General features: G+C 41.9%; 7 protein-coding genes across 10 annotated transcripts; 2 read left to right on the top strand and 5 right to left on the bottom strand.

Moving 5' to 3' along the window:
- Nucleotides 1-754: 754 nt before the first annotated feature.
- On the top strand, nt 755-9,406 carry mettl27 (methyltransferase like 27). Of its 4 annotated transcripts, none has more exons than XM_035431998.1 (7): nt 755-1,054; nt 5,224-5,318; nt 5,809-5,939; nt 6,500-6,628; nt 7,274-7,409; nt 8,000-8,092; nt 8,179-9,406. In XM_035431998.1, exons 2-7 carry the CDS (start codon nt 5,306-5,308, stop codon nt 8,385-8,387), a joined length of 711 nt encoding a protein of 236 aa, XP_035287889.1. In that variant the 5' UTR covers nt 755-1,054; nt 5,224-5,305; the 3' UTR covers nt 8,388-9,406. The 4 variants fall into 4 exon arrangements, with proteins under 4 accessions (XP_035287889.1, XP_035287892.1, XP_035287891.1 ...); XM_035432001.1 differs by having other exon boundaries at nt 757-1,054; nt 5,224-5,358; XM_035432000.1 differs by having other exon boundaries at nt 758-1,054; nt 5,224-5,401.
- Nucleotides 9,407-10,410: 1,004 nt separating this feature from the next.
- LOC118235147 (claudin-3-like) lies at nt 10,411-11,332 on the bottom strand. The gene has a single exon (XM_035432203.1). The coding sequence runs from the start codon at nt 11,249-11,251 to the stop codon at nt 10,616-10,618; it is 636 nt and encodes a 211-aa protein (XP_035288094.1). The 5' UTR covers nt 11,252-11,332; the 3' UTR covers nt 10,411-10,615.
- Nucleotides 11,333-13,519: 2,187 nt separating this feature from the next.
- On the bottom strand, nt 13,520-14,777 carry LOC118235146 (claudin-4-like). Its single transcript, XM_035432202.1, has one exon. The coding sequence runs from the start codon at nt 14,664-14,666 to the stop codon at nt 13,977-13,979; it is 690 nt and encodes a 229-aa protein (XP_035288093.1). The 5' UTR covers nt 14,667-14,777; the 3' UTR covers nt 13,520-13,976.
- Nucleotides 14,778-15,835: 1,058 nt separating this feature from the next.
- On the bottom strand, nt 15,836-17,445 carry LOC118234814 (claudin-4-like). The gene has a single exon (XM_035431598.1). The coding sequence runs from the start codon at nt 17,263-17,265 to the stop codon at nt 16,633-16,635; it is 633 nt and encodes a 210-aa protein (XP_035287489.1). The 5' UTR covers nt 17,266-17,445; the 3' UTR covers nt 15,836-16,632.
- A 2,007-nt stretch (nt 17,446-19,452) lies between these two features.
- Nucleotides 19,453-20,359, bottom strand: LOC118234813 (claudin-like protein ZF-A89). The gene has a single exon (XM_035431597.1). The coding sequence runs from the start codon at nt 20,214-20,216 to the stop codon at nt 19,584-19,586; it is 633 nt and encodes a 210-aa protein (XP_035287488.1). The 5' UTR covers nt 20,217-20,359; the 3' UTR covers nt 19,453-19,583.
- Nucleotides 20,360-22,482: 2,123 nt separating this feature from the next.
- On the top strand, nt 22,483-23,668 carry LOC118235193 (claudin-like protein ZF-A89). The gene has a single exon (XM_035432332.1). It carries the CDS (start codon nt 22,549-22,551, stop codon nt 23,179-23,181), a length of 633 nt encoding a protein of 210 aa, XP_035288223.1. The 5' UTR covers nt 22,483-22,548; the 3' UTR covers nt 23,182-23,668.
- An 844-nt stretch (nt 23,669-24,512) lies between these two features.
- On the bottom strand, nt 24,513-25,656 carry LOC118235276 (claudin-4-like). The gene has a single exon (XM_035432453.1). The coding sequence runs from the start codon at nt 25,499-25,501 to the stop codon at nt 24,866-24,868; it is 636 nt and encodes a 211-aa protein (XP_035288344.1). The 5' UTR covers nt 25,502-25,656; the 3' UTR covers nt 24,513-24,865.
- Nucleotides 25,657-25,799: the final 143 nt, after the last annotated feature.

Below are 25,799 nucleotides of genomic sequence, written 5' to 3'. Positions count from 1 at the left end.
AGGCTGCACCTCTCCCCATCCCTCCCTTCCCCCCTGTAAATGACTAAACTTAGGGTTGTAACTAGGCAGCTGTTTCATAGGTGACTTAGTTGATGCGCCTGTCTAAATCTGCACCAAATTGATCAAATTTCCCTCATCCTACGAGAGTCTCACTCAGTAAACATAAATTACATCTTTATTCTGAAAAACAACAAAAAGTTCCAAAAATCCTTTTCCATGTGTCCCCAAAACCTCTCCAAATGGCACCAAACCTCTCCAAATTGGAATATTTTGGAGTCATTGTCCACTTCCATAATCTTATCAAGGGTGGTCCCCTCTGGAATCACATTCCTCTTTTTGGCTAAATCCTGTATTTCAGTAAAAAGCTGTCAATTTGGAGAGCTTCACAAAACCATTTCATAATGGTTGCTTGTGAAGCCCCAAGAGCAAGCCTGTACTGCGCATGTGGGAAACACAGGCGCTTTCATTAAAGTGGCCGCTCCCCTTTCCAGTTCTTTCCAATACCTTTTTTAGCCACAGTGATTTAGATTTCTGCAGAAAATACCGTGTGTCATTAACATGAGCCTAAGGGAGTTTCACGTTTTGTTCTCCGAGATAAATTACACCCGTTGATATCTCAACCATGAATTTTTGTGCTTTAAAACAGTCAGTTGCTAACCATTTGCTATGAATGAAACTACAACGGTAGTCGTGTGCTGGGCTAGTATGAAACTTAAGTGGTTGTTGGAAAGCTCTGCAACAGGGCTGCCCAACCCTGTTCCTGGAGGTCTGTCGTCCTGTAGGCTTTCGGTTCAGTCTTTAAAAAAGCGTACTTCATTAAACAGTTTGTGATCTTGTTGAGCTGCTAACCAGTAGAATCACATGTGCTAAATAGGGGTTAAAATAAAAACCTACACGACGACAGATCTCCAGGATCAGGATTGGGCAGCCATGCTCCATGCCATGTCGACATATGATTATCGAGCGTCGCATCTCTGACGTTATTAGTGCACCAGGGCCACTTACCTTCACAAACCAGAAAAGGTCCAAACAGGGTTGTTCTAAATTGACGTTCGTAAGTACAATAATTTCATATTCCCGACACAGCCTACTACTAATGCTAATTTAATAAGAGAAAAACGGCAATTGCACGTGTTCTCGTTTACAAGCATAGCAAACTCGATACCCTTACGAAAATGTCCTGTGGTAAGGTACTACTGGATATACTGTATTGTACTGGTTCCCTATGTTCCTGTGATATATTCCTAGAATAATTATCTTACCATGTTCCTGCGTTACTGTGCTGTGGTATTCATGTGGTGCTCCAAGGTCTGTGTGGTTTTTTTGGGACATTTACCACAGGAATATACCGCAGGTTATGTGGTATTGTAATGTTAAAATCATTTAGAATGAATGTCATTATTGGACATATACGTTAGTTAATGCAAGATAAAATATGTCAGTGCTCATGTGCTGAGCACAAACTACAGCAAAAATCGACAAGTGAATTATTCTAGTTAATTGTATTTTATTTAAATATTAAACAATTATTACAAAAGTTAGCATAATAGGCAACAAATATGACGAATTGTGGCCTTAAAACTGTAAACATTAAAATATTTTCATTAATTAATTAATTGTCTTTCATTGGAAAGCTTGTTCCTGGCTGCCTCCCTCAGATTATTTTACATCACATCGTTGAATTGTGCAGACACAATTGCTGAAAAAGAAATACAAAAAAATGTTTGTAAGGAAATAGTCATTCAAGCTTTCATTGTGTTTAATATAGTACTCTTGACTATAAAAAAAGACTTTACATCTGAAGTACAAATCTTTTTTGGAAACTAGCATAACTTAAGAGATCATTTGTGCTGCTTAAGTTTTTCAAAAAGTATTGGCAATCAAAGTATGTGTAGAGTATTTGCCCTCCATACCTTTTTCTTTGAGGAAAATTTCAGGAAAATTTCTGATGAAAAAAACAAAATAACTCAGACCAGTATGAATTCCATGCTGGTCCAAGCTGGTTTGTGCTGCTTCGTGCTGGTCTGGTGATGGTTCAGCTGGCGGACCGGCATGGCCATGGTCTTGCTGGTGAAGCTGGTCAAGTTGGTCAATTAATGTGGCCTTGCTAGTTAAGCTGGTTGACTAGCATTGTTTTGCAGTTTGAGCTGCAAAGACCTAATGAGTTCTATTCTGTTCATGTTGTTTATTGTAATATTGTTTGAGGACCTGCTCCAGCTCCAATCTTACGGTTACCCCCCTGCATACGTCTGACCATCACTTCATCTCCTTCTCCCTCCCCCTCTCTCCACATCCTCCCTCTCCTCCTCCCATCCCCACTGTCACTGTCCGCCGTAACCTCCGCTCCCTATCACCCTCTTCTCTTGCTCCCAGAGTGACTGCTTCCCTCCCCACTCTTCAATCATTTTCCAAGCTCCCCACTAACTCTGCATCCTCCACCCTAACCCCATCTCTCTCCTCAGCACTCGACTCCCTATGCCCCTTCGTTCCTAGGCCAGCACGTTCATCCCCTCCCAGTCCATGGATGTCTGACATCCTACGCACCTCCAGGGCCAGCCAAATCCAGGGACCCATCTGACCTCTCGGCCTATCAGTCTCTCCTGACAGAATTTTCTTCTGCTGTCAATGCCGCTAAGGCAAAATTCTACCAAACTAAAATTCATAACTCCATTTCTAACCTTCGTCAACTTTTCTCTATTTTCTCTTCTCTCCTCAGCATGCCACCTCCCCCACCCCAGTCTTCCTTCACTGCAGATGACTTTGCAGCATTCTTTGACGAAAAGATTGCTGACATCCGCAGCTCCTTTACCCCCTCTGCGCCCTCCGCCCCCTCTGCGCCCTCCGCCCCCTCCGCGCCCTCCGCGCCCTCTGCGCCCTGTTTCTCCACATTTTCTCTCCTCTCAGACTCTGAAGTTTCCCAGCTTCTGCTCACCCACCGCCCTACCACCTGCGCCCTCGACCCTATCCCCTCATCTCTCCTCCAGGCAATCATACCTGACATCCTCCCTTTTGTCACCTCCCTTGTGAACTCCTCCCTATCTTCTGGATGTTTCCCCTCATCCTTCAAGAGGGCCCACATCACCCCGCTGCTGAAGAAACCCACACTAGATCCTTCAGTCATTCAGAACTACCGCCCGGTATCTCTCCTCCCTTTCCTATCCAAAACACTTGAACGTGCCGCATCTAACCAACTCTCTGCTTTCTTCTCTCACAACAACCTGCTTGATCCCCACCAGTCTGGCTTCAGGCCTGGCCACTCGACCGAGACTGCACTCCTCTCGATCAGTGAGTCACTCCATGCCGCACGAGCAGCCTCCCTCTCCTCTGTCCTGATTCTTCTAGACCTCTCCGCTGCATTTGACACTGTGGAGCACTCTATCCTACTGTCCTCCCTGGCAGCAACAGGGATCTGCGGCACAGTCCTTGACTGGATTGAGCCTTACCTCTCTGACCGTTCCTTCCAGGTTGCCTGGGCGGGTAAGGTATCACCACCCCGTCCCCTCGCCACCGGAGTTCCCCAGGGCTCAGTCCTCGGTCCCCTTCTGTTCTCCTTGTACACCAGATCCCTTGGCCCTGTAATATCTGCCCATGGCTTGTCCTATCACTCTTATGCTGACGACACGCAACTCTTTCTCTCCTTCTCCCCATCGGACACACAGGTCCCTGCCCGCATCTCCGCTTGCCTGAGGGACATACAGAGCTGGATGGACAATCACCACCTGAAGCTCAACCCGGGAAAGACGGAGCTAATCTTTATTCCTGCTCTATCCTCTCCCCTCCTCGACTTTTCCATTTCCCTAGGGGACACCTTAGTGACATCACCCTGTGCCAAGAATCTCGGAGTGGTGATGGACAACAGGCTGTCCCTCTCCAAGAACATCGCAGCAGTAAGCCGGGCATGCAGATTTTTCCTATATAACATCCGCAGAATCCGCCCCTTTCTCACCACCTACTCAACCCAGCTCCTGGTCCAAGCAATGGTTCTATCCCGCCTGGACTACTGCAACTCTCTTCTGGCTGGACTACCGGCATCTGCCACCAGACCCCTGCAACTCATTCAGAATGCTGCGGCTCGTCTGGTCTTCAACTTCCCCAGACACTCCCACGTCACTCCCCTGCTCACTACCCTCCACTGGCTGCCTGTTATAGCTCGCATCAAATTTAAAACATTGGTCCTAGCATACCAGGCAGTCAAGGGATCAGCCCCAGCATACCTCCACAAGATATTCAAACCCTACATGCCAGCCAGATCCCTCCGTTCTGCTACCTCAGGACGCCTAGCACCTCCCCCTCTTCGCACCTGCACTTCCAGAACACGTCTCCTGTCTGTTCTGGCCCCACGATGGTGGAATGACTTCCCTGTGGAGGTCAGAACAGCTGAGACACTGACCCATTTCAAACGACGACTGAAGACTCACCTCTTCAGGCTGCACCTCTCCCCATCCCTCCCTACCCCCCTGTAAATGACTGTAAGCTTAGGGTTGTAACTAGGCAGCTGTTTCGTAGGTGACTTAGGTGCATTAACTGTCTTAACTACTGCTTGTATTTTTTCCATAGATTGCGTTGTTGCCGTTCTCGTTGTGTTAGTGTTAATCAGTTTAACCTTCAGGGTCCAAGTTGAACTATGCGGTTGTTCCCTGCACTTGGACCGGTACTTCTCTCTAGGGGTTTCGTCATTCTTGTTCCTGGTTATGGTTATACACTTTGTTGTACGTCGCTCTGGATAAGAGCGTCTGCCAAATGCCTGTAATGTAATGTAATGTAATGTTTATTTATCTTGTTTATTTATATTATATATATATATATATATATATATATATATATCACTTTAAGATTCAATATTGACTGTCCCTGAACTTTGATCATTCCTTTGCCTGCACTTCAATGCAGTTAAAAGATCAGAAGGCTGTAAACAACTGACAAAACAATTGTCCTGCAGCATGGAGAGTGCCATGGGGTACCCTGGTGACCTTTTTACCTTTTATACTCATGGCCTGTCGGAACAAGGATGAACAGATAAACAGACATACATCAATAATCTCTTTGTATTTATTTTCTTTGTTGTAGTTTGTTAGATTGTATGTCTTTTCTTTACTTATAGAATGGCAATCTATATTTGTCTTGATTTGTAAATACAATGTTTTACCTTTCAACATCATTGAACTACTGTACGTGTCCTTGGTTATCGCCATCTGTCATTATAAACTGTTTTCCCTTTTTCAGGGCATCTAAAGTATGTGGTTTGCATATACACACTGACCGGGGTGAGCATCTCTGCAAGGACCAGTCAGTGCATTGGCCTTATATGCAGTGCTGGGGTAACACCGTAATCGAGCAACCTCCTGGACATATTGATAAGTTCAGTAGCCAGAAGTGCACCTGCTCCAGGATAGCTGTTCGAGTCAGTGTCCAGATAGATCCTAATGTTATTTCATATATATAATAGAGCGGTCATAGTCTGGGATATTTAGATGCGGGTAACAAGTTGTGCTTGTCTATGTTGGTTTTTCCAGCAGGAATCAAGGGAATTTTGTGTTCAAATTCACACACAATGTCCCCTATTTAACGTCAAACTTTTGCATAATGTACTGTAACTATTCAAGATGAGCATATTAAATTAAATAAAATCGCATTGCAACTAAAACAAAAATAAATAATATACATACGTTACTTATTTATGCACGTGCCCCAAATATCATTAAAATGTTATTTGTTTGGGATTTATCAACATATTTTTGCATTGTTAACATGTTGATTGAGCAGGCAAATAGTTTAATAATATGCATAAAAACATGTTTCTATTGACAGGATCAAGTAGAATGGCAAACTCCAGCAGAACATTTTCCGATGTTAGATCCGCTGTACTGTCTGTCCATAAAAATGAATCTGCTGAAGACCAAATTTGTTTCTACAACAACTGGGCTGAAAACTACGAACAGGTAATACATCTGCATTATTAATAATATTAGTAATAGTTAGCATAGGTATATTATAGATGGGTGACAAAGATAAAACCTGAATTAAATGAGCGGGCAAACAACAAATGCAGATGCTTCCATACAGGTGTACTGCATGAGACAAGCAATTGACATCCTATCATGCTCTGTGGCATGTATAAAATTGCTGAGCAGGCCCAGTTGACCTCGATTTTGGATCAAGATGGCAAGAGTGGGCTTGTGCATGTGTGGTGTACACCAAGAGAATGGTACAGGCCTGAAACATAATTTTACATGTGGGTGACATAGCTCAGGAGGTAAGAGCGATTGTCTGGCAGTCAGAGGGTTGCCGGTTCGAACCCCCGTCCTGGGCGTGTCAAAGTGTCCCTGAGCAAGACACCTAACCCCTAATTGCTCCCAACAAGCTGATTGGTACCTTGCATGGCAGCATTTCACCATGTGTGGGTGAATGAGAGGCATCAAATGTAAAGCGCTTTGGATAAAAGCGCTATATAAATGCAGTCCATTTACCATAATTTCAAATGTATTTCTTGTATATCCAGGATGTAGCTATATTGGATTTCAGGGCCCCTAGGCTTGCTGCTGAGTGCCTGTCAAATTCCTTTGAGGGAGACCGAGAGAAAGCAGTGGTTCTGGATGTGGCCTGTGGCACAGGCCTGGCGTCCACTTGGGTAAATGCTTCCATCTTCTCTCTTCACATTAGGGTAGCTCAAACACTGCCTACACCCTGTATGAGTGGCAGCAGATCTGTACTTTACTACAGTTATAGAATACCAGAAAGCCGTTACGGAAGCAAAAGCAGCATTCTTATCGCAAAAAGCTGTCATAGTTTAAAGACTCTATTCAGTGGTATTAACTCTACATTAAGCACATCCCCCTGCTTCAGTATTGAACCATCCCCAGAGAGCTTTGATGAATTCTTGTCATTTTTTTCACTAGAGAGATTAAAAACTGATCCTACCTCCTGGTCAAGGTCTCTCTGTAAAGCCCCACAATTTTGGTATCATGAGGTGTTTCGAACCCAAATCTCTCCATGTCTTATTTGAGACTGTATATCAGATGAAGACACCAGTGTGCTCCTTAGATGTTTTACAGTAACAGAGAAAGCAAACACACACAAAAACTTAAACAAAGGGAATAAGAACAAACAGAGAAAAAGAAAAGAGAAACAGCGCTGGATTGTCTCTGGTTGTAGTTATTACCATATATAGTTACTTACCACAAGGTGGCCATTAACAAAGGAGAACACATTTTTCTGGTGTTGTAGAAACAGTATGAAGTATGTTGTTACATTGCTTATTTGTCTTTGTCAATAGCTGCAGAAAAATGGATTTAAGAATTTTGTGGGACTGGATGGCAGTGACAAAATGCTTGAAGCAGCCAAGAGAAAAGGACTTTACCAGGAGCTGAAGCAGTGCATGCTGGGAGCCGCAGCCTTGCCTGTCCAAGCTGGTATCCTACTCAACTTTGTATCTTCGTAACCAGTCGCTCAAGTTGTTTCAACACTAAGAACTCAGGAATACCATGTGTCATTACTGCCACAAATACAGAGTGAGGTCCAAAATTACTGACACCCTTGATGAAGATGAGCAGAATAGGCTGTATGAAATTATCAACACAGGTAATAAGATATATTATATGCTCGTGGCCCTTTGATGAAATTAAATTATTACTTGTTAAAAACACTTTTTTTTTTCTCTGGGCACGTGTATTGGTATGGAAGAATAATAATCTTTCTCATTTTTTGAGCATATGATATGGTTCATTATTAATGTCATTTTTATTTTTTATTTTTTGCTCTTCTTTAGGAAGGGTGCCAGTCATTTTGTAGCCTACTGTATCTAAGGAAACCATTTTGACTGATCATTTCGTAGCCTCCAAACAGTTGTGTAACACTACTCTTACGGATGCTGGTAAAATGTGCAGACGAACACTGGGAGAACCCTGAGAATTTACGACTGGTAACTTTCTGTGTGGCATATGAATGATATTATGGTTACTTATTTGTTCTTTTCTTTGTTGCTATCTTGTTTCTCCTGCAGGGACATATGATGTTGTCCTCATTGTTGGAGCCCTAGGTAGTGGGCATTTGCCAGTTACGATCATTAGGGAACTATGGAAAGTCGCAAAGCCTGGTCAGTATTCCCTGACTACATGAAGCATGGCAGGGTGTATATGTGCATTTTAAACAGAAGTCATGATCCAAAAATTTCCGTTGCAGGGGGCTACATGTGTTTGACCACGAGGGGAGACGAGAGCAACAAGGAGTACAAACATCACCTTGAGCTTACTCTGAATGAGATGGAGAAGGAAGGGCTCTGGTCCCGGGTTTCAGTCATGGAGGTGGAAGACTGGGAGAAGGCAGTGTCAGAGCAAGAATCAGGGTACATATCTGGAGCAGTTTACTTGTATAGGAAGTCTGAGACATAATGCACAGTGGTGTGCAAATATTTTGGCACCTGTGAAACTATTTTGTTGATTTTCTGAGTGAAAAGATATTAACACAATCTCTGCAGGGAACAGTCACTTCTGTGAATTTTAATGTACAATTTCTTAATATTTTCTGATTCTGACAGATTGTAAAAATTTAAATGTTTAATGTGGCATTGTATAGTGGTGACAACTTGAAAACTTTGAAGACACTCATTGCGATGCATTGGACCAATCTTTTTGGGAAATAAATGTATGACCTGTGAAGACAAAACATTTTCTCTGAACAACTGTATTATTAACAAAAATACATTGCATCAATGTGCTACTTTTGAAGTTCATCCCAAACTTAGGGAACTGAATCGTGGCCTTCTGTAGTGCACGTGCAAAACCAATGTGTCATCCCTCACCAATGGGGAAGGCTGAGAACTCAGAAGAACCAAAACAAAGGGTTGTCAACCTTTTACAAGTCAGGAAATGACTGAACAAATTAAGTTAGGATGCCACATTCACTATTGGCTCAATAATTAAGGAGTAGAAAACCATTGTGGTAAACTTGCCTTGTACTAAGTGCTGGTGCATCTTGCCCCCACACATAGTGAGAAGCAGATGGTTTAGGAGGCAAAGAAAAATTCAAGGGCCGAAGTTGGAGATGTAAAAAAAATTGGTTTCATGTTTGCTTGGTTGCTTGGGGGAGTCTCCAAAGCTATCATCAGGCACAACCTCCATGCCAGTAGGTTTTCTTGGAAGGATTGACATTGAGAGCAATGAATAATATGACTTTGCTAAAAGGCATTTAGACTTCAACTGGAGTGGTATGGTCAGATGAAACTAAAATTGTGCTCTTTGGTCATGCACACCAGCAGTGGGTTTGTCTTTGGAAGAAGAACAATTGTTGAAAAGAAAACTGTACCTACATTGCAATATGGTGCTGGATTATAGATATTATGTGGTTGTTTTGCATTTACTGGTCCTTGGGCAAAGGAATCATAAACTTAATTCCACTTTTTTTAATCCAATATTAATGAGTTTGGATTGAACTAATGATGTTCTGTAAATTTGATCTCATATCTGTGTAACTAAGGACAACATGATTGTTCTTTCAATCGATGATTAATGAATTCCCACAAGAAACCACAGTTTGAGTGCATATTTTTAATGCGCATTTATGTTTACATAGGTCCACCACCCATTCCGCTCACTGATGTCTTCTGGCTGGCAAATGTTTTTTTAAATGGCAGTCCGCTGCTTGCTCCATTTATATTTCAAGTCACCAACATCTCCCTTGCATTGTCCCACCAGTCCCACTGTTGGCCCAGCAATACAAATACTTGCTAGAGTGGAAATGCCGATCAGAGCCTCTATTTCTATAGCTCCTCTCTATTAAGCTTGTACACCTGTGCTGATGCTGAGTTAGGTATGAAAGCTTACACCATTACACTCATGAAGTTAGATTTGCCTAAACATATTTGTCTTTAGCCTTATATTAACTGAAAACACTGAGCACATATCTATTGTGAATGTAGTTACTGAATTCCATAGCTTTATACACTTCTGCATGTTTTAAAAACAAAAAGGATTGAAATAAGAGATCACCACAATCCACTTCTATTAAAAATGTATATTGGGATGGCAGGTATGCCATCCCGCCAAGTTACGCCTTGGCGGGGGCATGTAAAATATACACAAACAAACATGCAAACATGTCTCGGTAATTTATTTTGAAAAATAAAAGGAAATCTAAGAATAAAAGTCTCAAAATTAAAATGGTTAAATCTGCCCTACAGCTAGAACTATAGCTATATAGGTAGGAAGCTAAAGAGTAATGATAATAAACTTTGAACGTGAATGCAAGATCATGTTAGGTTTTTAGTATGATAGTTTATAAACAAAAAATCCTTCTAACAAGAACAGTTACTATTCACTGGCTTAGGCTGAAAAGGCACCTTATAAAGGTTTTTAATTATCTAATGTGGGAAATATGCTTTCAGTCTGTAAGCAAGGGACAGAATCATTCCTTTGGTCTGCTTCCATGATCTGATGCAATACCTCTGCTTTTCTGTGGATTTATTTAATAAGCTGTTTGGTATCAACCAGATTTATGCACATGAGGTAGAGTGCCCAGCCATTGTAGTGATTCTCCATTGTGACAGTGACTTCCCCCAAGAGGTGTGCTAAATCATCTCTTCCCCCCTCTGTCGGCCCTCACAGAGACAGCTCTCTGTTCATCAGACATAGTTCTTTATTGCGTAGCTGCTGCTGTGGGTGGAGATTTTCCCCAGGGTGTACCGAGCAGGGTAGCTGACCTTCTCCGGAGGACAGGTGGTGCAGAGGACTGCCCCTCCGAAGAGCAGGAAGCCAGCGGTCACCCAGCCCACATAGAGGGCGGCTCCCAGCTCCCTCTTCAGCGCCTCGGGCACGAGGGGGTTGTAGAAGTCTTGGATGATGGAGCTGGCCGTCCAAGAGACGGGCACCAGGGTAGTGAGGCCCGAGAGCACGAAGGTGACCCCGGAGGCCAGTACCAGGCGGGCCTTGACCCGAGGGTTGTCCAGGCAGTTGGTGCACTGGGCGCCCACCAGGAAGATGAGGAAGCCCAGGCAGGCCAGCACGATGGTGATAACCACCAGGCCCCTGGCTGCCTGCAGGTCGGGGGATAGGTCCAGCAGGGCGTCGTAGATCTTGCACTGCATCTGCCCTGTGCTCTCGTACACGCAGTTCATCCACAGGCCCTGCCAGAAGACCTGCGCCACCACAATGTTGGTGCCTATGAAGGCCGTCACCCTCCACATAGGGAGGGCGCAGATCACGATGGTGCCCGCCAGCCCTATCATTGACATGGTGATGCCCAGAACTTGGAGCGCCATGGCTGTTTCAGTCGGGGCGAGTCTGATGGAAAGAAGAGACGGAAACAGACAAAATAAAGATGTTGTTAAGATCACAATCTGTATTGGGGGCATTACTATGGTACTATTACCCCTACTAAAAACATTTACCTCAGTTACTGCATATGCAGTGGAAAAATGAATTACAGTGTCTATAATCTACAGAACAAATGTAAGGTGTCTTGCAGACAGACATTTGCTAAGCAATAACTATTGTAAATGCAGTAATCTAAATGTGAAACACTTAGAATTTCACAGAGGCATGCGCACATAATTTTCACAGAAAGAAAAGTAATGAAAATAAAGTAATACTAGCACACTTCTATGATCCTTCAATTAAGTGATTAATTTAAACAGTGAGCCGTGACAATGATTCACCAATTTGACCATCCTGTGGATTTTGGATGGTCAAATTGTTGAATTACTTGACTCATTGGACTGGTACTGATTAGTGAAGAAAAGAATTCCACCGCTAGATGGCAGTATGTGCAAATGCTTGAGAATTTCATAGTCTAGGTTTATTACGCAAAACCTGACATGAATTCTTTTAATTGTAGAGAACCATACTGTTCCGACCCATTTTTTATATGTAGTTCAGTGTATCATAGTGGGACTCTTTGTTAAGTAAATTAATGATTTACTGATTCAGTTTTATGTATTATATTGCTTCTGAGTGCATATGTTTCATTACTGAGGCAAATGGACAGTTTAACTGAATTATGGCACAAAATTAGATGATGAAAATGCACCTGGTGGAGCTAATGTAACTGATTTTGTATTCACATTGTCATAAAATGTGCTTTGCAGACGCGTGTAGCCAGAGTGTCTCTGTATGTGACTTTTTCATTATCTAACTATGGTTATCTTGGCTCCTGGGTGGCTCATTTGGTTAAGGCACCATGCTATCGTGCATTGAATGGCCCCACAGTCTTAAATTGAATCTGGACCACGTCAGTGCCAACTGTGGCCAGTAGCTGCACGGGGCGACTCGCAGATTTTGGGAGGGTTCATTCGGTTAGCAGTCCACATTTATAGCAATTCAACTGGCTGTAGTCCATGGTGTGAAGAGAAGCAGACTGGTGACAGCACTTATTTAGATGTCTACATTAAGGCAGTTTGCACTTGAACCCTGTTGCAGAGAGTTGACCGTTCCAAATTAGAGAGGGAATTGGACATGCTGGGCCCCACATTGAGTGCCAAATTTGTAAGAAAGAAATTTTTTTAAAAAAAATTTTTTAAATGAACCTCCTATATTGAACAATTAAGGAACATTAGCCTTGTGTATAATTGCAAGTTTTTACCTGTTCTGTAAATTTGTGTAGGTCCTTCAAATTCCCAGCCAAAATGCTTTAATTAGCCCTGAAAATGGGTTCCCATTTAAAACAAGAACACTGAAGTAGAGACTCATGAAGGATTTAACCTCAAAAATATAGGTTTTGTATTTCTGCCCATAAAAACTTTTGTGCAATTTTAGCCACCTCAACGCCTCGAAACTGTAAGCCACTAATGACATTGCATTCAGGACACAATATTCCTCATGTGAAACACAACACGTTCTGCTCAGTATTGAACAATAAACCAGTTAATTCATTCAAGGCAATAGGGAAAAGTACTGGCTGTACTGTAGGTCACGGCATGGTTCCGACAGAGTATCACCTTCTGCATTGGTAGAATACAACAGACTGGAAATCTATCAATCTATAAATCTATTGCTTTAAAAATAACGGGTAAATAACCTTCCCAAAAGATAATCTGAATGGTATTTATCTGTCCAGCAAATTTTTAAATAAAGACAGTAATGATATAGTGTTATAGTGAATAGTGATTGACAAAATTATGGGTCGATCATTTGTTTGACGTGATTTCCGCACAGAACATATACCGTTTCTACTCAATCAATCCTTGACAAACTGGTTTTCTGCCACTGACTTGCTGTTTTCTTTAAACATGAGTCATGTTGTTATGTGGAAAGAAACAATAATATCCAGGGAGCAAAAGCCAGAATCTAGACATCTAGAGGGGTGGAGATCTAGGTTGAGAGACTTTTCAACATAAACAGAATAGGTTTTACCCCAATGTAGCTCAGGTTTTACTCAGATATAGCCTGGCTATATTCTAGTTTTCAACTAACTAACTAACTAACGCCTAACTCCTAGATGGCATTTCATTGACTTTTCACCAGAAAATTGTGTGGTGGGTAACAGGGGTATGTATTGTGTGCTGAACACGAACAACAGCTTAATATATGGTCAGTCATTTTTTATTGTGACAAAATTGAAAACAATTATAATTTTGTAAACATACACATAGATCATTTGTACATAAGTACTGAAAAATCTGTATATGCTTATTTAAGTCTTGATAAGTACAATTATAGTATGTGAGACTCAAGAAAATGAAAAACAATAGAAAAACATAGTGCACTTAGAAATTATGAATAATTCACTACTCTATTAAACACTGGAAAACATCTACATGTAATTCCAATATAACATCTTAAAAAGTACTCAAAACCTCTCTCACTCTCATACTTACACCACAAACACTTCACCCAACCAAGCATGCATTTTCTGCTTTTTATACACAGCACATGTCTGTGTCCATTTTCACTTACAAAGTGCAAAGTGCAACGTCCTTCATTTTTGCAATAAGAAAGAAATGTAGTGACAAAAGTAAAGAGCACAATTAAGGGAGTCATTCAGAGCATTCAGAGATAAGTCTTGGTAGGAGTTGGGGAGCTCGGCAAAGTGGTTTCGCTTTTCTGGGAACCCTTATTGCTGGTCACCCTTGATGACCTCACAATGAGATATTTGACAGAAGGAGCGTTCTCCTCCGAGGTGGGACAGTTGCGGCAGAGCAGGCCTCCTCCTAGGATTAGCATGATCGAGGACCCCCAGCCTAAGTACAGAGAGGGGCCAAACTCTCTGCGCTGGGCGTCAACCAGCTGGGGGTCATAGAAGTTCTTGACGATGTTGCTGGCGGTCCAGGAAATGGGTATGAGGCACAGGAATCCGGCGGCGATGAGAATGCCCCCCGCGGTGACTATGACTCTGGCCTTGCTGACCTCTTCCTGTACGAAGCTGGTGCACTTGCCCCCAAAGAAGGCTAGGAGGAGGCCCACCAAGCCCAGGGCGACTGAGAGACTGGTGAGGGCGCGAGCAGCCTGCAGGTCGGTGCTGAGCGACAGCAAGGAGCTGTACGACTTGCACTGCATCTGTCCGGTGCTCTGCACCACGCAGTCCATCCATAAGCCCTCCCAGATGGTCTGCGTCGTCACGATGTTGCTACCAATGAAGGCCGTCACCCTCCACTTGGGCATCCAGCAGGTCGCGATCACCCCTACCCAGCCCGCCACTGCCAGGAGGCTGGCCAGCATCTGCATTCCCACTGACGACATGGCGAAACCTGCTGGTGCTCTCCCTGGCTCCCGTCAGCTGTCGCTAGCTCAGAGTCTGGGCTGTCTACTTCCTCTAGGGCTTCACACTTTTGCGGGAGTATTTATTGGGGTGGAGACAGGAGGCGTTTATATGCCTTTTTGAATCAGGGAGGTGTTTATTGCTGCAGCTCACCTGAGTACCAGATTAACAGGATTCTTTCTTTCTCTGGACAATGAATGCTGGGGGGTGGTGGGCCAGACAGGAGGGTTAAAGATCTGTCCACAACGTACTAGCAAAAAGCTTTGTTCACTTATAAAGGGATCACAGATGTGCTAAATGTGCAACTCAACACCTTCCTCATCCTCCCACATTTGAAACTGATATTTTGAGTTGGTGCTCCTTTTACATTGCTTACGCAAAATTTCTCAGTGTTATGCTCATAGAGCATCCTCTGTGAAAGTGCTGAAATATCACAGTAAATTTTCATCTGAAATTCAGTTCAAAATCCAGTTTCAAAATATATTTTCATTTTGATTTTTAAAATATGAAGTATTACTATATTGGCTTTCTAGTGAAAAAGTACAGTAAGATGTGGAGTAGATGTGCTTCCGGAGTTTAAAAAATCAATTTTGTGATGCTGATTTAAAAAACAGCTTAATGCTGATTTAAAAAAGCGATTCACCTAAACCCCACCCCCTGCTTATCCCAAAAGTGAAAATGCTATGCAATAGTTACATGATGCAATAGAAACCTTTTGTTTTAAAAACCTGATATTCAAGTATCCTATATGTACTTTGATAATCCTTCAGTAAGTCAAACTTTTAAAAGCAATTCAAAGCAATAAATTATGCTCTATCTAGTCAAAACAGACATTTCACAGTATGTATATATATCTAGACTGTGCTGCATTTTTAATGAATTAGCTCAACAGACAGTTTTTGTCACTCAACCAGTTTGAGCAGATTCTTCTTGGAACAGCAAAAACTCCCCTGAGCTGTTTGACCAGAATAAGATACCCAAAGAAAATACTGATTACACCTCCTCTCTTAAGTTTTGAATCATAAAATGTGGTACAGTTTGTGGAAACAACCATAATAGCTTTTAAGATTTTCAGAGATTTATTAGATGCAAGATTTTATATTTTTAACACTTATATGTGGCTTGAATTTTCATGCTCCACACAAATAACATATTACTTTTTTTATCCAGAGGTTCAAAATTATATTACATTATAAGCATAATTGTATGAGCTGGAGCATCAACATATGAGTTAAAAACACACATTAAACAAAAATATGGTGAAATCATTAAACTTTATTACAATCATGAAAATATTAAAAAAGCTCACTAAATAAAAATGTAAAAATAATAATCTTACAACTTACAGATTTGTTTGCTTCTTTTTTGTTATAGTTTGTTGTGTTTACACAGAAAATGAAACTGGCATTACAACACTAACATTTACTAAATGATAGCTCATATTCCATTAAGAACAGCAAAGAGGAACATTAGACATATTTGACATTTTCTGTGCTATTTCCAGTAGACATTAACATCAGCTACAGGACTGCTTGTAAAACCATTGACTTCTCAACACAAAGACTTTTATGATTCTACTGGTCTGATTAGATTAAATGAAGTATAATCACAGATTGTATTAATTGGTGTTCATACATTCTACTTTTCCTCAGACTTTTCTTATGCACTGTGAAAAACGTAGAAAAACAACATTTACAGTTCTCATTGTCCATTTCGAATGAAAAATTCAGAATGCATTGTGATTTCAAAAATTTTGGGACTGATCTCTAGTGAATCCACATCAACTTGTTTTCATTTTTATAGCAGGATGTGAGTGAGATCCCTCACTGTCACTTACAAAGAGAGAGCCATATCAAGACGAAAAAGTTGGTGGAGTACACAACGGTTATTTAAATCAGAAGGCCTTTGTTTTTAAAAAAACATTTCCTTCACCTTTCGTAAGCAGTCTCATACGTAAGCCTTGCTGGTCGCCACGGACCTTGCCTGAGAATACTTGACATTATAAGGCTCGTCTTCCTTCGGAGGGCAGGAACTGCAGAGGAGTCCCCCGCCAAGGATCAGCAGACCAGCAGTGCCCCAGCCAATGTACAGGGAGGCTCCCAGCTCCCTGCGCTGAGCTTCGGTCAGTAGAGGGTTGTAGAAGTCCCTGATGATGGTGTTGGCCGACCAGCAGACGGGGACCAGGACAAGAACTCCAGCCACAATGAAGATGATCCCGGCAGCGATGGAAATCTTGGCTTTTGAGGCCTCGTTGTCCACAAAGTTGGTGCATTTCCCTCCAACGATGGCCAGGAGCACGCCGAAGAGGGCCACGATGATGGCAATCACCACCAGGGCACGGGCTGCCTGAAGGTCCTGGGGCAGGGCAAGGAGAGAATCGTAGATCTTGCACTGCATCTGCCCCGTGCTCTGCGTCACACAGTTCATCCACAAGCCTTCCCAAATGACCTGCGCAGTCACAATGTTGGCGCCAATGAAAGCCGTCACCTTCCACATGGGAAGAGCACAGACGATGATGGTCCCCAGAAATCCAACGATAGCCAGGGCCAAGCCCAGCATCTGTCTACCCATTGACACCATTTCTGATTTTTTGTTTTGCTGTAGTCAGAAGGAAGCAGGCAGTTACCTAGTCTCAAGCAGCAGAGAGAGGCAGTTGGTGGCAATGATGATCTGACCTGCTCTGTCTGTCTCAATTATATGCTCTGTCCAAGGGAGGGGTTTAAGGTGAAACTTGTTCTACTGAAAGATTGTAGTCAGACTTCATTCTTCCCTCTCTATGTATGTATGTTGACAGAGAGAGAGAGAGAGAGAGAGAGAGAGAGAGCGAGAACAGGAGAGTAGGGAGAGAGCTGGTTTCGGAGAAACCAATCAATAAACATCCGGAAGCCAACAAAAGCGTTGATGAGATGCAAACCGGTATTTTCCAGTGATCTTATGCTCAAAACTTCTGCCTAGTTTGCTACGAGGAAAACAGATAAGCTGTTGATAATGTCATGACGATTGTAATGACCCTTATAGTGAAGGTATTACCAAATTGAAACATTTTATAGTGTATCTGACAAAATATCTTGAGCCTGAAAATAACTGAAGCCTCAGAAGTGAACCTTTTAAATCATTTTTGCATAGACATAACTGAGCAGCATACAAATAACTCCAGTATAAAAAAAATATCCAAGTGATACTTTACAATAAAGTTAATCAATTTCCTCTTCAGCAGTACGTGGTTATAAGCTGAAATTTGGCAGAACTATTTGGTTACATTATTGTTTCTAGCACATATTTTGATTTAAGTAGGGTTATAGAATCCCACTTCAGAAGAATTCATTTGCCATGACATTATGGATAATGTGAAATAAAACCATGAAAAATCAAGTTTAAAGACTTTAGATGTAGCACAAACACAGCTGTTGACATTTAGCCAGAAAAATAACCAGACCATATACACTTCATTATTTATCATTAAAAAGTGTTCTGAAATTATTAGGGAAGTGAAAACATACCATGCCAATCATTTTTACAGATTTCTCAATATGAGACTTAATTTGCCTTCATACTTCTGTGAAGTATGAATACGCCCAACTGATATTACATTTGTTCTCATTTTTTAACATCTTTTGTATTCATTCATTCATCTGTTTACTGTATCATTTTCTGTAATTATGCTTGCTGAAATGAATCTATTAAATGCATTTGTGTACTTGAAATTCTGGAATTCACACCGATCTTGTGAGTAGATGTTTTAATCCGTTAACAATTTGACACATTTTCTGCACTTTTGCAAATAAAAAAAAAAGTCCAGATAACCAGGTGGGGCTTATTGTGGTTTCATATACCCAAACTATAAGACAAGATGCTCAGCTTACTTGCCTACTATCAAGTATACAAGTAGAGTAGACTGGATGACCAAGCAAAGAGGGTGAAATTCTCTAAATGTAGTGTACTTAAAATCCCTGGATGATATAACTTCCATTGGGGTTTCACTGAGTGTATTCAGGACCAAACATTGCAGGAAGTAAACCATACTTTTTAGGAGGTCCCACAGAAATGAATAGGCAAAGACATCTTTCGGTCCCATAAATCAGAGAGGAAGAGGCAGGCCTGTTTTACCACAAGGGCAGGATGCCTTAAGACACATTACGGTTGGAAAATAGCACAAGGTATTTTTTGTATACTGCCAATTGCATAATAAAAATGCTAAATAAAAATACCAAGTACTAAACTCTCAACAGTAGGTTTAGTACACAGCACATTTGATGACACAGTATTTAGGAGGCAGTTTCAGACACTCCTAAAGAACTTGAAAATCTAGACTGGAAATAGGTGAACAACTTTCCTTGAGGGGACAGGTTAAATCAGGTTCATGACACAATTCTAGCCCAACTTGCTCCATCTGGTCACAAGTCAGGAGCTCATTTGTATACCAGTCACAAAAATAATTTAATTTCAGTCTCACAAGACCAGAAACTGATTCAGTGCACTTTAATAAAAATAAAAAATAAAATAAAAACCCTTCCACTAATGTATATAGCTGCTTCCATTTTAAGATAATGTTGTAAACTGAAAAGTTTGCAGATGCCCGTTTCACATTAGAATTTAGCACACACACCACTTACTGTTGGCAGGGTATTCTAAATTAAGGTTTTAAAATGGCATCAAGAGACAAAACCAAGCAGGATCTGAACAGGGGTGGAACGCATACGCACACACATTTTACCCAGCCAGGTCACATGTAGGCATAGTATATCAACTACATTGAAGACAGACAAGTTAAAAAGTAAATAATTTATTTGGCAATTCACAACAGAAAGATAAAAACGAAAAACAAGCCACAATACATTTGCCGCAAACAGATACACCATGGAGTCGACTGAATGGGAATCTTTTCAAGCAAGGCAGAATCACACGTAGGCCCCTCCACCTGCGTTAGACTTTGCGGCGGTATACTTGGCAGTGTACCGGCGGTCTTCCCTCGGTGGGCATTGGCAGCATTGAATGGCTCCGCCGATTAGCAGCAGTCCCGCAGCTCCCCAGCCAATGAACAACGATGCGCCAAGCTCCCGTCTCTGAGCGTCGACGAGCATAGGGTTGTAGAAATCTCGAATAATAGTGTTCGCAGACCAACAGACGGGGATAAGACAAAGGATTCCACCCAAGATGAAACATACCCCCGAGGCGATAGAGACTCTAGATTTAGCCGATCCCTCTTCAACGCAGTTCGTGCACTTGCCCCCAGCAACCGACAACAGAATTCCGAATAGGGCCACGAGCACCGAAATGACGACCAGTGCGCGGGCTGCCTGTAGGTCCCGCGGCAGAGCCAGCATGGAGTCGTATACTTTGCACTGCATCTGTCCCGTACTCTGCACCACACAGTTCATCCACAGGCCTTCCCAGCTAATCTGAGCGGTTACAATGTTGTTGCCGATAAAAGCGGTCACTTTCCACATAGGAAGGGCGCAGATTATGATAACCCCAATCCATCCGATAACGGCTAGGGCAATGCCCAAAATTTGCAGCCCAGCTGACGCCATCACATATGCACCTTCCACTCCCACAGAAATAAAGGAAAGAAAAGCTCTATACTAGTTCTTGATAAAACGATGCCTTCTCTGGGTTTGGGGATATACACAACCTTTCTATGGGTGCGGTTTTCAATCAGAACGATTAGTTAGGCTATGTCCGGTTTGCCTTATATAGCAGCCTGACCTACCATCGTAAATTAATGAGTATGCTCATCTTACTTAAGTAACTCAGCTTCTAGGTCATAGAAATGGAGATTTCACGTCTTGTTTCTGTATGTAAATTAGAATTGATATCATTATCAATAAATTGTGAAATTGCATGAGCTCCACTGTTAAACAATTAGCTTACTTTATTCTACAATTTCTCGTTATCTGGCCAAACCTGGTAAAATGAAACGACAACATTGTTGCATTTCTCAATCAAATGATTATTAGTAGTGATATCATTATCAATGAATTGTGAAATTGTATGAGCGCCACTGTTAAACAATTATCTTTATTTATTCTATAATTTCTCGTTATCTGGCCAAATCAGGTAAAATGAAACGACAACATTGTTCAAATGATTATTTTTCTCCCAGTTTTGGGACTGAAAAATAAAATGTTAGTTTGCCTTTTATTTTGGGCAATGCCAACCTAGAAAAAACTAGTATACATTTATATACATTTTTTTTTTCTGAAAAAATTAATTCTGAAAAAAAAACCCACTTTCTATTGCACTCATGGATGTGTTTTTCCTCTTGGCAGGACTGTAGAAAGAAGACAACTGTTGAAGTTTTTAAAAATGATTTAATTGTCTTAGGTCTGAAGAACTACCATCTTATACGTTTTCATTTCAAACCTAATTTGGCACATCTGATTCTACTAATTAGCAGCTCAATGAGATCTCAAGCTGTTGAATGAGGTGTGCTTTCGTAGGGTTGGAGTGAAACCAACAGGACTAGATCTCTAGGAACAGGATTAGATCTCTAGGAACAGGATTGGGCAGCCCTATTTTAGGCGTTTCAAAAAAGAGAATAGCTGAAATCACCACGCTGTGGACTCAGTCATAAGGTCTTGGTTTACCTGGCAGACAAGGTTGACCTTGAATTTTGATACACGCCTTACTATAGCAACCCTGGTCTTAATATTTGTGCGATGTGGCGAATTTATTGATACTGGATTTATAGTTTCTAGTTTAACCTGTCTCGTTATTAAAATCGTTTTAGTCTCCGCCCTGCTGTTCTGCTGTAAACCTGGGGCGAGTCAGTGTTCCTGGAGGACCCGTATTATGCAAGATTATTGTTGCCTCCAATTACCCTAGATAAATTAACTAATCAACCAATTATCCAAGGCTGGTTCACTTGTGGAGCACAGTATTCAAATGTTTAATATGTGAACCCAAGGACTTCAGTTGTCATTTTTAGGGTAGGCTATTAAGGAATTTGAAAAATGAAAGTGGAAAAAATGACAATAAATGCATGAGTTAGACAATTAAATAAGAACAGAGGTTGGCATGAAATCCAAATACATTCTGTGTCCTTCTCATGCTGCAATCAGCCCACATAATTATGCACGTAAACATTTAAACCCCAGTGCCTTACAAAAAATACTTCCGCTATCAATGCTCACAAAACTGCGGAAATTCAGTTCAAAGTAATTTGGCTTCAACTTCATAATTTAAATTCAGTAATAGGCTTACATTTTCCCTAGTCAAAGGGAATATAGGCTAAAAAGAATAGCTTTTTGAAGATATGGGCTAAATCAGATTGAATTCAATTTTATCATGCTGAAGATGCATTTAATGTGTAGACCTATAGAGTTTTTTTTTTTTTTTTTTGGCTTTTTTGTTTGTTTGTTTGTTTGTTTGTTTGTTTGATCATTTGACCAGCTGCGGTCAGTAAGCCTATATTCTGTTAAATGAAAAGCTACCAGATGACCGTGGCTATTTATATTTGTAATGTACTACCACCTTTGGTATTGTAAAGCCTGAAAATCTAGGCTACATATACATGTAGGCTATGGTGTGCGAATACCTTCAGCATAGCCTTTACGTGCTCGAAAATAATCAATTCGCAGCTACGTTAAATGCAAAATACCTGGACCTAAACGAGTTGTTTGGAACGTATTAGAGTCTTCCTCAACTCTGATTTTGACAGAAGTAGGGTTTTCAGGGGGTCGTGAACCAACACGATGAAGGGGGTGGCGATTCTTGGACAAATTACGCTAAATCCCACCCTTTCAGGAATGGGGGGGGGGGGGGGGGGGGGGGGGGCAGTGTATAAAGTTTCCATGCAAAAGATTCTTCGTTCGAAGCAATTCGGTTTAAGAGACGAACGTAAGCTCCGCGGACCGGACTGTGATGGCATCCACGGGGCTGCAGATATTGGGCATTGCGCTGGCTGTGATCGGATGGCTTGGGGACATTATAATATGCATACTGCCCATGTGGAGGGTGACCGCATTTATCGGCAACAACATCGTAACGGCTCAGATTATCTGGGAAGGTCTATGGATGACCTGTGTAGTACAGAGCACGGGCCAGATGCAGTGCAAGGTGTACGACTCGATGCTGGCTCTGCCTCAGGACCTGCAGGCAGCTCGCGCACTGGTCGTCATTTCTGTACTTGTGGCTGTCTTCGGAATTCTATTGTCAGTCGTCGGGGGCAAGTGTACTAATTGCATTGAAGACGAATCTGCCAAGGCTAAAGTTGCTATTGCCTCTGGGGTCTTCTTCATCATGGGTGGAGTCCTCTGCCTGATAACTGTCTGCTGGTCCGCAAACACCATTATTCGAGACTTCTACAACCCCTTGGTCACCGACGCACAGAGAAGAGAACTCGGTGCTGCGCTCTACATTGGTTGGGGAGCCGCGGGATTGCTTCTTCTAGGAGGAGGGATTCTTTGCTGCCAGTGTCCGCCGAAAGAAGATCGCCCATACACAGCCAAATATTCTTCTGCTAAGTCTGCCGGTAGCGCAAAGGACTATGTATAAATTGTTCTTGGACTCTTCAGGCCTTCATCTTTCTTTTAGTATTACTGATTGCTCTGTTTCCTGCTGTTTCCACTCAAATTTTGCTGTTTACTGTTACAGCGAAGTATTATTTTATAACACTTTATTTTTAAATGAATGTATTATTTGCCAGTTGACTTCTTTTTATGTAAATTAGCATACTGTGTCATTCTAATTCCACATTTAAGCCCATAGAAACAAACCTTGCTGTTTAAAGTTTCAGGGATTGCAAACAGACATTCTTTTGTATGTGTCGGTTATCTATTCTGTAGCCGTTTTACAGGTTATTTCATTCAGCACTTTTAGTCTTTTCCTGTATTTTAAGTAGAACATTAAGATGCAAAAGATAACATACTTTAAACAATCAGTAAATGTAGTCACTAAGCTAAGCGCACTTGACGTTTTAACATAAAATGTTTTAACATACCTTTGTAAACATTACAAAAATAAAGCTATTTGTATAAACTGATTTAGTTGTTTATTGGCCTACTAGTAGACTACCGTTGATTCAGTCATTGTACTCCTAACATTACTGTTCTATGGGTCTTTCCCAGGCATGTTTCAGTCTGAAAGCTAACTGTTGCCCTTTCGCGACTCCTGCGGTTGGTCGGCAGCCTGCGGTCGGCCTATGACGTCACCAGCGCTGTGCAATTTTGGTCAGTCAGCCTGGTAACCTAGTAACTTAAACTGTTCTTGTGGCTGGGAGGACAGCTGGACTCCCCCCTCCTGCATTTAATCACCGCATCACCGCATCACCGCCCCGCCCCTGCTTCAATCTCCCACCGCTCTGTCTCTGCCATCAAGTCCCCCCCCCACCTCCCTCCCTCAGCGCGCGACGTCCCTGCCTACAGCAATTGGGCGGAATGTTTAACGTTAGGACAGAAGATATTTACGACCATGAATTCAAACTATACAGAAAAAGAACGAATATTGTATGGTTTCAGTTTCTATGAATAGAACGCAATAATATGAAATACGTCCACAAACAGATTTAGGCCTTCGCCATTAAAAAAAAAAAAAAGTTTACCTTTGATTGTGATTCCCCAGAAAAGCGCAACACTTCTCCAGATTAGTAGAACATACCAAGCGATTCGTCTCCTCTGTTATTCGAGGCTGATATGTCCCAAAAGGAACATTACAAGATAACATGCGGAATCCTAGTCTAATTATCAGTGTTTTTTGGGGAAATATATGATGATACAATCTTTACCCTACCGCAAAGCCTGTTCTCAAAGCGCTTACTTGGATGTTTGAACATGTACGTATTCTACCGAATACTGCAGGGACTCACAAAATACAAAGGTCAATTACAATTCAAACATTTTAATATATAACATTTTTGGACATTGAAATATTCATATTGACGACAGATTAAAAATGTTCCCATTATATAAATTAAAATTACTCATGGGAAAAAACAGAAGTGAGAGCAGCTTATAGATCATTTGAAAATGAGCATAATAGCAGAAAGTCTGTATTCAGGTAACTCTGGGTAACTGAAAAATAGAAATTATATTTTAAGAATAATATATGAACATCATTACACAAGCCTCAGTGAGTTTCAGCGCTCTGATGAGTTTTACTTAATTTTCTTTTTAACTTAAAAGTCCTGAATTTCTCTCAGGTACCTGGAAAAGGAGTCTGAAAAAAAAAACACTCTGTCAAATTAAACATAGTCCATGGGTGTGGATGATGATGATCTCACGGGTGCAAATTTCGCTATGTAGGGGCGGTTCTCCTTGGGGGGGCAGTTCCAGCAAAGCAGACCTCCTCCCAGCAACAGCAGCCCCGCACACCCCCAGCCAATGTACAGGGCGGCTCCCAGCTCCCTCCTCTGGGCCTCGGTCAGCAGGGGGTTGTAGAAGTCCCTGATGATGGTGTTGGCTGACCAGGACACAGGGATAATGCAGAGCAGCCCAGAAATGATGAAGGTCACACCCGCAGCTATGCACGCCTTGGCTTTGGACGCCTCATCGTCCATGCAGTTGGTGCACTTGCCCCCAGCGATGCCCATCATGGTGCCGAAGATGCCCACTATGATGGAGATGATGAGCATGGCCCGGGCGGCCTGTAGGTCCTGGGGCAGGGCCAGTAGGGAGTCATAGACCTTGCATTGCATCTGTCCCGTGCTCTGGACCACGCAGTTCATCCACAGGCCCTCCCAGATGGTCTGTGACGTTACGATGTTGGCCCCAATGAAAGCAGTCACCTTCCACATGGGCAATGCGCACACAATTATTGTCCCCAGCCATCCGATCAATGCCAAGACAATGCCCATAATCTGGAGCCCCTGAGATACCATTGCCGCGGTCCTTCCCTGTTCACTGCGATCAGCCAAAGATAGTGCTTAGTCCCTTTGCAAAGCTCATAAGTAGTGTTCACAGGGGGGAAAACGGTTCTGGCATTTATAGTTCACCTTGGAGGGTGTGGTTTTGTCCTCACGAAGAGAGAAAAGCTGTTACTTGATATTACAATACCCTCTTCCCTTCACTGTATGTTTTGTACACACAGACACAGGCTGAATGACCTCTAGCAATGCTGATGAGCTGAAAATACTATTTACAAAGTCAACCTGTTTGTACTGATTTAACTGTCTTAAA

This window comes from Anguilla anguilla, chromosome 9, assembly GCF_013347855.1.
Source record: "Anguilla anguilla isolate fAngAng1 chromosome 9, fAngAng1.pri, whole genome shotgun sequence".
NCBI lineage: Eukaryota > Metazoa > Chordata > Actinopteri > Anguilliformes > Anguillidae > Anguilla > Anguilla anguilla.
This window is presented reverse-complemented; position numbering and strand designations above follow the sequence as displayed.